This window comes from Thunnus albacares, chromosome 1, assembly GCF_914725855.1.
Source record: "Thunnus albacares chromosome 1, fThuAlb1.1, whole genome shotgun sequence".
Classification (NCBI taxonomy): Eukaryota; Metazoa; Chordata; class Actinopteri; order Scombriformes; family Scombridae; genus Thunnus; species Thunnus albacares.
In genome coordinates, this window is record NC_058106.1 from 15,312,273 (window position 1) to 15,326,888 (window position 14,616).

A 14,616-nucleotide genomic window follows, 5' to 3' on the forward strand; every position below is an offset into this window, starting at 1 on the left:
AACAACATGGATTTAATCTTGCGGATCTGTTAGATGTACTGTCTCTATTAAATTAACACAGCCTCCTTTTCTTGCAGTTATTTCAGCTGCGTGCTCTGCTGTTTAGTCTGTGTGTTATTGTGACACTGGGATTTAATAAAAAAAGATTCATTGTTGAAGGAGTTGTATATTTTGATCTGATGTCAGCTGGATGAGGGCAGGGGGTTGATTGATTTGTATTTCAAGTATGACAGTATGAGGGGCACAGATCACTCCATCTCACATGTTTTTTCAACTAATAAAAGGAAAAAAAATCTGCCCTGTTTTTAACATAAAATGTGCTCTGAGATGGTTTTTGGGTTAATCTGACTCTCTGTGTGTTGCAGCAGTTTGTCACAGCAGTGGTAACTTTCTCTGTGTGTGTGTGTGTGTGTGTGTGTGTGTGTGTGTGTGTGTGTAGGACTTCGGGGAGTACCAGGAGAGCTACTACTCAGTTCAGACCACTGAAGGGGAACAGATCTCCCAGCTCATTGCCGGTTACATCGACATCATCCTCAAAAAGGTGAGACCTTTTATCTCCGGAGACACAGATGAATCATAATGAATCGATATCCTCCTGTGGCAGATAAGGTCTCAGATCTGTTGATGCTTGATGCACCCTGGCTACTGTGTGGTGCAGCTGCAGTTAAATAAAAAGAAGCACAGGACAGCTGACGGAGTGCAAAGCAGGTATACTGTAAGAACTCATCAGGCGTATTTCAGCTGACCTTTTTACTGTCAGCCCAATTATAATCAACTGTCGCCTTCAGAAGCATTAGAACTATAATCATGAGTTCAAGTGACCTGAAATTATGAGTTGAGTAAGTGTTAGCTTATTAGAAGACAATTCTTTTCCCTTTTTTCACAATTGAGCCTTCTTTCCTTCCTAGGTGAGGACAGTCATCCCTAAGCCTAATGCCTTCAAAATACTGAAAAATATGTATCTGCATACCTGAATATGTGGCTTAAATAAAAGTGAAAAACCTCCACACTCTGTCTTGCTTATTACTGGTTTATTTAATATTCATTTCGTGTGACATTTCTGTTTAAATGACCTTCATCTGGTTTCTAAAAATAGGACCAAATATGTGTCAGAGACCAATTTCCTCTCTCTAAGTCGCTTGATGAATTTGGGACCAGGTTGTCTTTTGTGCGGCGCACAAAATGTGACATTTTAACAAAGAAAGCATTAGGGTAGCGTCTCTAAAATCACTGCAGACTCCTTTTATTAAACAAATACTTGTTGTTTTTTTTGCAGAAGCAAAGCAAGGATCGCTTTGGATTAGAAGGTGATGAGGAGTCAACCATGCTTGAGGAATCTGTGTCCCCTAAAAAGTATGTACTGTAATTTTTTTTTTAAAAAACCATTACACAGGTAGAGCTACTCTACTAAATTCCATCTTTGAGAAACTTTAAAGCAAAAACTAATGTGAAATCATAGTAACAACAGAGAAAGCTTTATAAAGGCAAGAAATCAAAACTACTAGACTTACTTACACTTAGAGATAATAGATATAATTAATCCTTACAGTAATTCCCATACAACTCCTGCAGTGTGTTATTGTGTTATACTGATATACTGTAAAATGTGCTGTGATGATGGTTTGCCTATGAGCACAATAGCAGCACACAAAGTTATTGCATATTATTCTAGCAAAACACAATCTCAGACTGGGTCCTTTTTCAATTTCCTTCACAATACCGACCTCGACCGCACCTCACACATCCATCTTCCAGGACCTCATTTCCCCACATGAACACTTCCTTAGTTGGACTTTATCCCGAGAGATAATCATTATGTGGGGAAATTTTGCTGCACTGGACAAGCAAAGGCTCTATCTGAACATTTCCTGATTAGATGTGTATTAGCTCATTTATCTACAGTGGACTCTCAGTCTGTAACTAAAGCCCTTTTCCCCCCCCATCTTCCCTCAATTGATATTGTTTTCCTGCTCTCAGCTGAGAGAGTATTTGCTGCAATTGTTATTGTATTTTTCTTTTATCTGGGCTCATGCACTGGGCCGAAGGCAAAAGTCTTTAATACTGCAAACACATAACAAGCTGAACTCGGGAAGGCCTTATCTGAGGAAAAACAAAACAAAGCTTTGTCTTCCAGAAGTGCACAGTGAGAAGACTCTGCAGTGTCACTCTGCTTTGTGTTAGTGTCCCACTGTCACAAATGTGCACAGCCACACTGCCTGGTGTGAAATCTCTCCCATGAACACACTTGCACACACAGCCAAGAAGCAGAAACATGCTCTTCTTGTCTTCATTAAGATACTTTTCCTCTCATGACAGTTTGTGTTCTTGTCTTTAAGTGTTTGCACTGTTTCGGCTTTTTCCTAAGACACTGCTTGACTTCTGCTCTATTAGCAAGCTGATTATTGGCTGACGGTGTGTTTGAGTACATCATGCGTATGTATGTATGTATGTATGTATGTATGTATGTTGGAGTATGCATTTCCTCAGTTTTTAGATTTTTTGTTAGATTATTACTTTGCTGTTTTTTGTTTTTAACCACCAGTTTGTACATCTATATGAGAGAAATCATTAAGTCTTAAAAACACAGTAATAAGAAAAAGACATTTTCTCAGTTTTAATCGTGTCTTTAAGGTTCACGTGGCCTCAGTCGCTTGATCGTGTTGGTTCACCCTATACAACATCAGGAAGATCAGACCCTACCTGTCTGAGCTTGCAGCACAACTCCTGGTGCAGGCTCTCGTAATATCACACATTGACTACTGCAACTCCTTACTGGCAGGCCTCCCTGCATGTACATTCAAACCTCTGCAGATGATCCAGAACGCAGCAGCACGTCTGGTCTTCAATCAGCCCAAAACAGCACATGTCACCCCACTGTTGATATCCCTCCACTGGCTCCCAGTTGCTGCCCGCATCTAATTCAAAACCCTGACACTTACAAAACAACAACTAAAACAGTTCCTGACTACCTGAACTACCTCATTCAGGTCTACAGTCTCTCCTGCTCACCACACTCTGCCAATGAAAGGTGCCTGGTACCACCACCACAACAGGGCCCTAAGTCACTAGCTAGACTCTTCCCCAGTCGTGGAACAAGTTACCAAACTCTAGTTTTTTCTTAAAGATTGAGAGGGACTCTGTAGATCAAATAAAGACCCAGCTCTTTCGCGAACACCCCTGCCCTTGATGGACTGTAGGTCAAAAATACAAAAAAAAACCAAACTTGCTTCTATGCAATCTATGCATTGCCTTGGTGCACTGTCTGTTGGCATCTACGTCCTATCGGTCCCAACTTTATGGCACTTACTCGTGTTGCTCTGTCCTGACTAGATCCCTGCTTGTGTTGTATAAGTCTCAGATGTATGTCGCTTTGGATAAAAGCGTCTGCTAAATGAAAAATACAGTGTAATGTAATTTGTTGTGACTTGTTATAAAATGTCTTATTTTTTGAGTATATTCTATCTTCCTGTAAAAGGTTTTCATATGTTTGATGACTCATCACTGATGACTTTATGTTGTGGTAGCTAGCAGAACAAATACTATAAGGGGAGGTGTGTGTTTGGATATCAGTATTGTTTCTATCTCTAAAAGAATGTTGGTCTAATTTACCATTTCTCCTTCATCATCCTCCTCCTGATCTAACAACACCAGTAAGGGAGGTTTGTGTGGAGGCCAACAGTCCTCTACAGTTCTCTATTGCTCTGAATTCACTAAGCCACGCCCACCATTTAGCGGTCCAGTCAGAAAATCTGAAGGATTTAAATAATGTTTAAATAACTCACAGTACAGAAGCTAAAGACACTTTTATCTTCAGTCTCAATGTGACTTTAAAGAAGGTATATGTGCTCTATTTTCATGGCAGCACAAAGACTACAGCAAACAGTGCTATGATAAGTTGGTAATTTCCTAACCTTGAAAAGTGCTTTTCCCTCTGTTAAATAATTTGTGCCAAGCACAGCAAGTGTGGCGCTACTAAGTGTGCAACTAAAACAATGTTATCAAGCAAGCTGATAAACTGAGATTTGCTCCGCATGAGATGAAAAGTTCAATGGCAGTGTGATTTCAATGCAAAAAATTGTAAGTAAATATAACCTGCCACATTCTCTCTATGAGAGGCGACTTCAGAATTGTTCTTATTGTGTGCACCATTTTGCATAATTGTTTTTTAAGACATGGTGATCATCCATAAACCTTTTTTTAGAAGCCGTATTAACTGTCTGCCTGTTTGCGTACCTGCAGGTCCACCATCCTTCAGCAGCAGTTTAACCGCGTGGGCCGGGTGGAGCACGGCTCCGTGGCGCTGCCAGGGGTGATCCGATCTGGCTCCATTGGCACAGAGTCACTCAGCATGGGCACCATGCCATCTGCTCAGCAGCAGATCACAATGGGTCAGATGCACCGTGGACACATGCCACCGCTGGTAAGAACAGTACAGCAGAATGGTGCTTAGTATATTTTACATTCAAGAATTTCTGTTATAGGTATAAGCCACACTTATACAAGTTTGTCTCATGTGGTAAAACTGGACATAAGTATCATCATCCTCCATTATGTCACCTTTTTTTTTACCTTCCTTGTGGCTGCTCCCTCCACATGCAAACAATTAAACTGAGGACAAGAATCTTCTTTGGCAAGGTTTTTTGTTAAATAATTGTGTAAGACACATCTATTTATTTTCCTCTATGTTTAGAGTTCAGCACAGCAGGCTCTGATGGGAACCATCAACACCAGTATGCAAGCTGTGCAGAAGGCTCAGATTGACCTGGGGGAGGTTGACAACCTGCCACCACTGGGACAGGACATGGTATGTGGCTGCACATGGTTAATATAAAAACCAACAAGACAAGAACACACTCATACTTAACATACATTACGGTAATATGTCACTTTGGTGCATTTTATTTATGCAGTATAATGACTTTAGGTCTTGTCTACCTCTGTCTTTGTGCATAGGCATCCAAGGTGTGGATCCAGAACAAGATGGACGAATCAAAACACGAGATTCACTCTCAGGTCGACGCCATCACTGCAGGAACGGCCTCTGTCGTCAACCTCACAGCTGGTCAGTGGCATTAGCATGACTCAGCAGAATATGATAAAACCCTGACAGCATGACAGTGGAGCAAGGCTGCAGTGCATTATACATTTTTGTAGCCTTTGTGGCATTTATTGTAAATAAAATGGTTTAAGTCCTTCAGGAACCCTTGATGGGGTCAGTGAAAGTCTTAAGACCTGTGCCCAGAGTTTTTATGAGTAATTTTAGGGATGCTATTTTCTGCAGAGTTTAAATGATCTGGCCAATTAACAACTTTAAAGCAGAATCTTTCCATTAGTCTCACACTCATTAACAGCATTATGGATCCTGTATGAAGTCTAATGGTTCCTTCATATCCTGCTGTTGTTTGGTGAATATGGGACAGTGAATTCTGAACCATTCAAGGTTAAAGTCAGTTGATCAGTCTGCTGGTTGTTTTTTCAGTCTGTTATCTGTGCTTTAGACAGATAACAGCTTATACCTAATTTCTGTACTTTCTCAAGTGTATTTCCCAGTGCTTACTTAAATGGACTGATGTGTTTTATGCAGAGTCTCTAATTATACTCGAAAGCAAAATGTTGACCCTTGGTTGAATGATTAATTTATACATATCAGTGAATCTTAAGGATGCTCACTTGAGAGCATTTTGCATTTTTCTTTCTTGGGGGTTTGAATTAAAGGGCTTTATTTTTCTGATGGCCTCTCTTATTCTCCTCCTACTGTCCCCAATAGGTGACCCAACTGACACAGACTACACAGCAGTGGGCTGCGCCATCACCACCATCTCCTCCAACCTGACAGAAATGTCAAAGGGTGTGAAGCTGTTGGCTGCACTGATGGAGGATGAGGTGGGCGGAGGTAACGACCTGATGAGGGCTGCCCGGACACTAGCAGGGGCCGTGTCTGACTTGCTGAAGGCTGTGGAGCCGGCATCTGGAGAGGTGAGCAAAGAAACTTCAAACTCTGAGATTATAATACTAATTCATAAGTCAAACATGGCAAATTCACCTTTTTAATAGATGCACAGTACATTGCAGCCTTAGAATTATCAGTCTGTCTATATACTTATTTATTTTGCCCCTGAAAACGGACATTCAGAATTGTATTCCGTACCTTTCCCTCCTTCTGTAGCCATCTGCACACCAGACATGTTGAAAGATGCAGATCTGTTGTTCATGTTCAAGTCCAACATACCAAATAATGTGTGAAGGACATAATGAATGATGTTGATCTCAAACCAAATGGAGGAAGAGAAGTGGATAAAGTGGGTAAATTGTTGAAAAAGTCACAAAATGGAGCCTGACTTTGGATTTGAGCCCATGCAGCAACCAAACTTTTCACCATGTGTTTTACTTGAAATGCCAGATTTAGTCTGTATTTTGTTGTCTTCACACAAAATGCTTTGTTCCTCCCAAATTGACAACGACAACCTAAAAAGTTAATTAAATTTGCCGCAGAGCAGCTCGACCCTGAGACAATGTATGGTCTCTTAATAATGCAGCGTCTCTCCTGGTCTTCCAAAACTCCACGTAATTATATTAACATCCTGTGCTGCTGGCCAGCTTCAGCTAACTGAATTGTCCTGGCTGGTCTGAATAAAGACCTCTGACTGAGGCTGAACTGATTGGCAGACATGTGCTGTTTTTTAATGGAAACACAGCTAGCTTAAAAATACTGCAGAACACACATGGTGAATAATTCACTTGTGAGACTGTGCATCTACTTGTGTTGCAGGACTTTAATGTTCTGACCAGTGTCTATTAGGAGTTATGGGGGGGGTTGTCTGGAACATTCAGGAGTTAATGAACTGTACAGTGCTGGGCTGGTAATCTACATAATACACAGGTTTATCTATCTTAGGGAGAACCCTTAGCTTTATAAAGCTGTTCATTATGGATGCTGGTTGTTGGGCAGTTAACATGTGACTGTAGGCTCCTTAGATGAAGACATGTAGGCTCTCTTTGTTAACTGTGTCTTTGTGTAGGAATATTATGAATCACTCTAGCATTGATGCAGCATACAGCACATTAAAACACTGTACAGGTTAAGTAGAAGCCATATCTCAAGATGCAAGATGATGCTGTTTCAAACCAGGCCTCTAAATGCAGTTTCACATCCTGATTGCTTTGTGTGTGTGTGTATGTGTGTGTGTCTGCAGCCCAGACAGACTGTGCTGACGGCAGCAGGCAGCATCGGCCAGGCTAGTGGAGACCTCCTGCGCCAGATTGGAGAGAGCGAGACAGACGAGAGGTTCCAGGTAAAACTGCACTCCATCCATTTGTCATAATCACTGCTCTCAGTGAAGTGTTCAGAGAAAACCATGGTATCCAGGAACTGCTGCTCAGCTAATCAAGAACACATTGTAACCAGGGGAAGATGGAGTAAACACTAGTATATTCAAACAAGTTTTTTTCATTATGTAACCTGAGTTTCTTAGTTTGAACAGATTGCTCAACTGCGAATATAACCTTTGTGGCATAAATCATTTTACTTTAGTCTGAGCTATTCAAATGCTAATGCCATAATATTGCTTAATCTGTTTAAGAGAGTGGCAAAAAATGTGTACAAAAGGTATATAAAGTTGCTGATGAGATGTTTTGTGTTGTCTCCCTGCCTTGCTACCTGTTGTGCAGGATATCCTGATGAATCTGGCTAAAGCGGTGGCCAACGCCGCAGCCATGTTGGTGCTGAAGGCCAAGAATGTGGCCCAGGTTGCAGAGGACACCGTTCTTCAAAACCGAGTAATTGCTGCAGCCACCCAGTGTGCCCTGTCCACCTCCCAGCTGGTGGCATGTGCCAAGGTACAGGAACATGCTCAAATGTTATAAATTAACCTGCCTCTCCACTAAAACAAGAGTGCTTTGTGAATAAGTGTGTGTGCTGAACATTCACCAATGTTCCCAAGCATGAAATGTGAGACTTATTGTACTAAATGGCTCACATCACATCAAGTATTTGTACAACATGCACTCAGTTCTCGAAAAATAAATTTAGCAGATATGCAAATACTTAAAAACGATGCACTTATGTCAGATCTGTCTCGGATTTGAATATTATTATTATTATTATTATTTGGGAAGCTATTTGGTGAAGTGCATGACAATAATTTCCCATTTGCTATTTCACCATTTCTCAAGCAGACTTTACAGTGAGGTTTGGTAAATAGATATTTATGTCCTCAAATATTTTAATAACTTGAGATTTGTCTGCAGCGTAAGAAACTGTGTTTTTGGAGTGTGAACATATGAGAATGCACTAAGGCACTGTTAAATACACAGTCATTTGTGCATCCATAATTGTACAACCCACATGCCTCTAATTAGTTTAAATGCCCTCTTGGCTCCCAATCTGAATAGTTGCATTTACTAAACAAATCCTCACCTCTCTGCATGGTAGTGTGATGAAAACCATCTGCTGAAGAGTCCCTTTCAGAAAGATATTTCTCTAATCTTTGTTTCCTCTGTTCTTTTGTGAAATGTGATTTGTAATTTATTGATGAAAAGACTGTTATCGCAGTGCATTTATACCAACGTAGAAGATTTTTATGGTTTATGTTTGAGTCACGTTGGGGAAGTTAAATGCAGATTATATTGGGCTAGAGCTGGAATGATTAACTGATTAATCGGTTTGTTAATCAACAAAATTAATGTGCAATAATTAATAATTATTTTAGATTATATTCATTATAGTGTTTTCTTTGTCCTCTGTGATAGAAAACTGAATATTTTTGGAATTTTCAAGTTTGGCCTTTCACACATGGATCATTTTTGCCCCATATGATGCCATTATTATTATTCTTTTTCATATTTTATGTCCTTGTTATTGCATAACTATTTGTTTTCTTCCAATTCCTCACCTTCATTTCTCTCTACCTTCCATGTTGTAGGTGGTGAGTCCCACCATCAGTTCCCCTGTTTGTCAGGAGCAATTAATCGAAGCTGGAAAGCTGGTGGATCGCTCAGTGGAGAGCTGTGTCCAGGCCTGCCTCTCAGCCACAGAGGATGGTGAGCTCCTCAAACAGGTAAGTTTGACTGCTGTGCACTTAACTGTGGTCCTCCATGTATGGTTTTTCTTCTTTTTGTTTCAGAAAATATTGTAACAAGTTGTATCACGAGTTTGACCCAGAAAACACTAATTAGCAGCAAATGAGTTGACTGGTGTGTTTTCTAGAATACTGACTCTCAAGCTTTTTGTCATGTAAGCTACATCAGACATTTTTTAATGTCTCCATGCTGGCAACAGCCGTGGCCAGAGGCATTACGTTTTCAGGTTGTCTGTACTTACATACGTCTGTTTGTACATCCCATTCTTGTGAGTGCGAAATCTCAGGAATGCCTTGAGGGAATTTCTTCAAATTTGGCACAAACGTCCACTTGGACTCGAGGATGAACTGATTAAATTTTGGTGGTCAAAGGTGAAGGTCACTGTGACATCACCCATCCCAATCTCCTGAACGAGATATCTCAGGAACACCTTGAGGGAATTTCATTACATCTGGCACACATGTCCACTTGGACTCAAGGATGGACTGATTAGAATTTGGTGGTCAAAGGTCAAGATCACTGTGACCTCAAAAAACACGTTTTTGGATATAACTCAAGAATTCATACGCTAATTACAGTATGACAAAGTTTCACACAAATGTCGAATAGGATAAAATAATGAAGTGATGAAATTTTATATCCAAATGGTCAAAGGTCAACTTCACTATGGCATCATAATGTTCTGCAAAAACACTTTCCTGGCCATTATTCAACACCATAACTCAGGAAAAGAAGGGGAGATTGTGACCATATTTCACATTTGGTTGGATGCTGAATTGGTGACACTAATCTTTGGGGGCCCACTCTGAAACTGTGGTGATTGTTTAGATAATCCTTGCTGCCGGGTTGAAGATGTGTTAGGATTTGTAGCTTCTTTGCCGCAACATCCATATCTGAAGCATCATCTACTGTCATGGCTACAACTTTGTGTTCTAATAGAATCAGCTTTATTGGCCAAGCAAGTGAATACATACAAGGAGAATACACTTAATACCTTTTTATTCCTTCAAAGTCTTCACTAATATTATATGAGTCTGAACAAACATGGATGTAAACTGCAACTTGACTGGTTGGCGGAGACATACGGTTTAATTCAGGGAATTCTGTTTGTGCACTAACACACGGCTTAAGAAGCAATGAAGATAATGAGCCCAGTGTGCGCCTCTCCACCCTGCTGGAATAAGAATAAGGGAATAATGCAGCTTAAGAAACACAGCACTAACGTTGATGATGTACATCTCCTGTGTTGAAGGTGAGTGCAGCAGCCAGCGTGGTGAGTCAGGCTCTGGGAGATCTCTTGCAACACGTCCGGCAGTACACGTCAAGGGGAGAGCCTATCGGGCGCTACGACCAGGCCACAGACACCATTATGACCGTCACTGAGAGTATCTTCAGCTCAATGGGAGATGCAGGTGAGTTCAGAAGAGGATGTTGCTTGGAGATGAAAAGCTGGGAAGATTAGGGGCTAAAAAAAAAATAAAATATTGAATATATATTTGACCTTGATGCAATTTTGTTTGTAATTAAGTAATGATGTATGGTACTTAGCTTAAGGAACAGCCTAATTAATTGCCCTTTTACTGAAAATGTATTTTTGATTTGAAAAGCAATCATGGATTAAACAGTCATTGGCAGTAAAGCACAACCTGCAGCCAGCTACTTTCAGTGAGGTTCTAGTTTTTATTTTGGTCAGTCAGTTGGTCAACTTTGGTCCAGGCTAAATTATTTCAACAACTATTGCATGAAATGCCATGAAATTCAGTACAGATAATCATGGTCCTCAGAGGATGCATCCTAATGACTTTGATGACCCCCTGACTTTTCCTCTAGTGCCACCATGAAGTTTACATTTGTGGTTTTGAGTGAAATGTCTTTTCGACTATTATATGGTTTGTATGCTTTGCCATGATAATTGGCACACAATTTGTCCAATACTACAATTAATTATAATTACAGTTATAACATACAGCATGTTATAAATATTAGCACGCTAACATGCTAAACCAAGACTGTTTACATGGTAAATATTACCTGCTTAACATCAGCATTTTAGCAGCGTCTTCGTTAGCATGCTGATGTTAGCATTTAGCCGAAAGCACCTCTTTGCCTAACAAACCTGCTAGCATGGCTTTAAACTCATCTTGTTGATAATACAGCTGGTACTTGAAAATAAAGAATTAAATAATTTTATAGAATAATCAATAATCTAGGCAAAAATAAAACCTAAGAAACTATAAAAGATAAAGGCAAGGTTGATGGAACCAGCCACTCCTGTCTCAGTACTTTGTGCAACCCACCACAGAGTCTCTAGTTAAATATGGCATAATTTTGGCACCTGTCGTACTTTGAAATTTAATCTAAAATGTGGCTAAATTTGACCTGCCTTAGCCATATATCTTGGTTTAAAAAAGTGATGAAAAAGCACAAACTATATCTAATCTAAGCTGTAAAACTTGCTTGCCACTACAGCTCTAAAGTTTTTGTTTCTCAGTACATGTCTACTGTGTTATCAGTTTCTGTTTCATCCATCTTCTCCTCTGTGGCATGATGGTGGGTTTGAATGGACTGCTGTCAGACCTGGTGCAGCCACAGAGAGAAGCTGACAGTGATGTTAACAAGTCTGACAGCGGTGAAAGACGGGAAGATAGAAAGCAGCGCAGAGAGAACGTCCTGGCCCAGCGGTCAGCTTGGCTGGATTGATTGGTTTGATAGACCAGTAGAATGACTGTTTGCTCTGCTGAGGCCTGAATACACACAGCCAGTTGGAGAATACCGCCTTTGAACTGGTGTCAGATATGTCAGGTTATGTCACACCTGGCACAAAAATGGGACAAAAATTTGTGGTGTGACGAATTTAAAAAAAGGAGTGAATCCTTCTGTAGTCGAGTGTTGGCACATCAGCTGAGATATTCACATGAATTATAGCGGCATGCTGCCAGATAGCTTTTGTGTTGTGCCAGGTCTGCTTTGACAGAGAGAATTTAGACACTGTGTCTTTCCATCCCTTTTGTCTTACCTCATTAGTCTGATTCTTTCTTTTTTTTTTTTTTTTCAGAGGGAGTCAGACACACCGGGGCTGGTGGAATAGTTACATCCAATTGTTTTAGTCAGTCAGCTACCGGTGTTATACAGATCTAATTAGGGAGACCATTACAACAGTGTGAGAAATTCAGCCACGTTGTTTCTTTTGCATCTTGTTTTCTCCCACCAGGTGACATTCAAATGTTCATGTTTAACTGCTAGCTATTGCTTATTACCTCAAACAGTCCCGGTATGAGTCAACACACCATCAGCCATTTTAACAAGTAAATTTCTCCTACTGATACAGGATTAAAGGGTATCAAATTAAAGTCAATGTAGTCTTGTTGAAATATTTGTCGGTTTGCCAGCACTCTATCACTTGCATCATTATTCCTAAAAAGGTTATCAACCATACAGTAGTGAGTACTTTATTACAAGTAGTTGAAGAAATGAAGATGGATTTAAGGATTTTTTTTTTGTCTGAATTGTTCATGACTATCAACTCAGGAGGTTTTGCTACAAAAGGATAGCGTTAAGCAATTACATTTTTTTTTTTTTTTTTTTTTTACATAAGTGTCACCTGAATAATCTCTATGTATGACTCATACATTTGCACTTTTCTCATCTCTCTCTCTCTCTCTCTCTCTCTCTCTCTCTCTCTCTCTTGCTCTCTCGCTTCCTCTCTCCTTCCTCTCACCTCTCCCCACCTTTGTCTTCTGTCCCCACTGTTCTTCCTCTCAGGAGAGATGGTCCGTCAGGCTCGGGTGTTGGCTCAGGCCACCTCAGACCTGGTGAACGCCATGAGGTCTGATGCTGAAGCTGAGGTGGATGTCGACAATTCTAAGAAGTTGCTGGCAGCTGCTAAACTGCTGGCTGACGCAACTGCAAGGATGGTGGAGGCAGCAAAGGTAACCGGGCTACGAAACATAAAGTATATCATATTTTCTAGGTTTATTTTTTGATTTTTTTTTCATTCACAGCTCAACTTTTGACAACAAAAAGCAGTATGTTGTATAGTATACCACTTCAAACTCTTTAAAAGTTTCGGTTTTAATCATTGGATTGTCATTTCTTAAGACCAGATAAAGATCTACAGCGCTGGGTTTAGCTGCACTACAAGGTGACCTTTTCAGTGACAGCAGAGGGGAAAGAGTGGGGTGTACTTGCAAGCGGGTGTGCGTGTGTTTGCAAAACAGAGAAAGGATGACAGTGTGGGAAGTGATTCACTTAAGGTGTTTTTTCACCAAAAAAATAACCTTTTAAAACTTCCTTGTAATAAAGATTGATGGCATGGACTTATCTTTTAATTTGATCTTTAACATCTGAATCACAATGTGTGTTTCTAAAAGGGGTTTTACAGTGTAATTTTTCTAATTATATGGTAAAGTCAACATTTACATACATGGACAACTTTCCAAGATGGAAAGATGAAATTTATGACCGAATTTGTGGGTGTGTAGAATTTTAGTTTAAGATATGCAATTTAAATTAGTTGTCAGAATTTAGGGTTTCCGTTAAGAATCCGGAAAGGCCGGGTATGCTCTCATTGTGTCTTTGTTTCATTACTTCATCTGTATACAGCAGAACCAGGATTTGTCTCTTGTACTGGTCTCTGACCAAAGCGAAGACTTGCAAAAGCTGTGCTTGCTGTTGATGTGAATGGGTCAATACATGTTAAGGCTTTGCATCTGTTTCTTTTGGTTTCTACATTAATTACTGTAGAATTACTGTAAAACTGGTAGATAATGAAGGCAACTTGTAGTACCCTCAGCCACAAATTCCTCTAAATAAAATAAGAAACCTGATGACAAACTTCAAGAAACACCAATTTACTCACACCATGTGCTATGTCGATCTTTCAACGTTGAATGCATTTTAATGAACTGAAATTTGACATCCGGTCCATTTTTTTTTTTTTATCATTTATTTATGCAGGGTCTGATATGACCTTTCAGTTTGAACTGTACAATAACATGTCAGAGCAACATTGAGATTTATCATGCATTTAGTCTTCATGCCTCAAGTTTTCAGTGAAACATGATTAAGATTAAGACGACATCAAACTCTTTCCTCCCAGACTGCTCCAGGGGAGGTTTAGCTTTGCCACTGACCCCCATCTTCTTCTCTCTCAACTCTTTATCTCCTACATCACTCTCATTATCTGTCTACCCAATCACAGATTGATATTAATAGCTCTCCACTTCCACCATGAAAATTAAATGACGCCTTCCAGCTGGTTAGTCGAGTTTGATGCCAGACTTATCACCCGTCACAGCTGTATATTTATCTGTGTCGGTGGAGGCTGAGACCTTAGCCAGCCGTTGCCTTGGTAACTGATTAATTGAGCCTTTGTCGTATAGTTTTTGGACGTATTTTTCACTTGTTTTTCTTACTTAATGCTTAAGTTAGGTGATGATTTGCTGTGGTTTACTTTTTTATGCATGTACTGTATCAGTGTAAAACAGACCCTTTTTGAAGGCTAGTTTCCTATGATGAATTCTTGCATGTGATATCCTT

At 40.0% G+C, this 14,616-nt stretch overlaps 1 protein-coding gene across 3 annotated transcripts in view; it reads left to right on the top strand.

Annotated features, from left to right (window-relative positions):
* The window catches only part of tln2a (talin 2a), a 96,009-nt gene that overhangs the window by 51,818 nt on the left and 29,575 nt on the right, over positions 1–14,616 (top strand). For all 3 annotated transcript variants that reach the window (XM_044345606.1, XM_044345623.1, XM_044345614.1), the window contains exons 12-22: positions 440–541; positions 1,277–1,353; positions 4,240–4,420; positions 4,691–4,804; positions 4,954–5,062; positions 5,768–5,976; positions 7,194–7,292; positions 7,669–7,836; positions 8,922–9,056; positions 10,331–10,490; positions 12,841–13,007. In XM_044345606.1, the coding sequence (XP_044201541.1) occupies positions 440–541; positions 1,277–1,353; positions 4,240–4,420; positions 4,691–4,804; positions 4,954–5,062; positions 5,768–5,976; positions 7,194–7,292; positions 7,669–7,836; positions 8,922–9,056; positions 10,331–10,490; positions 12,841–13,007 (1,521 nt within the window). The remainder of the gene's footprint in view (positions 1–439; positions 542–1,276; positions 1,354–4,239; positions 4,421–4,690; positions 4,805–4,953; positions 5,063–5,767; positions 5,977–7,193; positions 7,293–7,668; positions 7,837–8,921; positions 9,057–10,330; positions 10,491–12,840; positions 13,008–14,616) is intronic.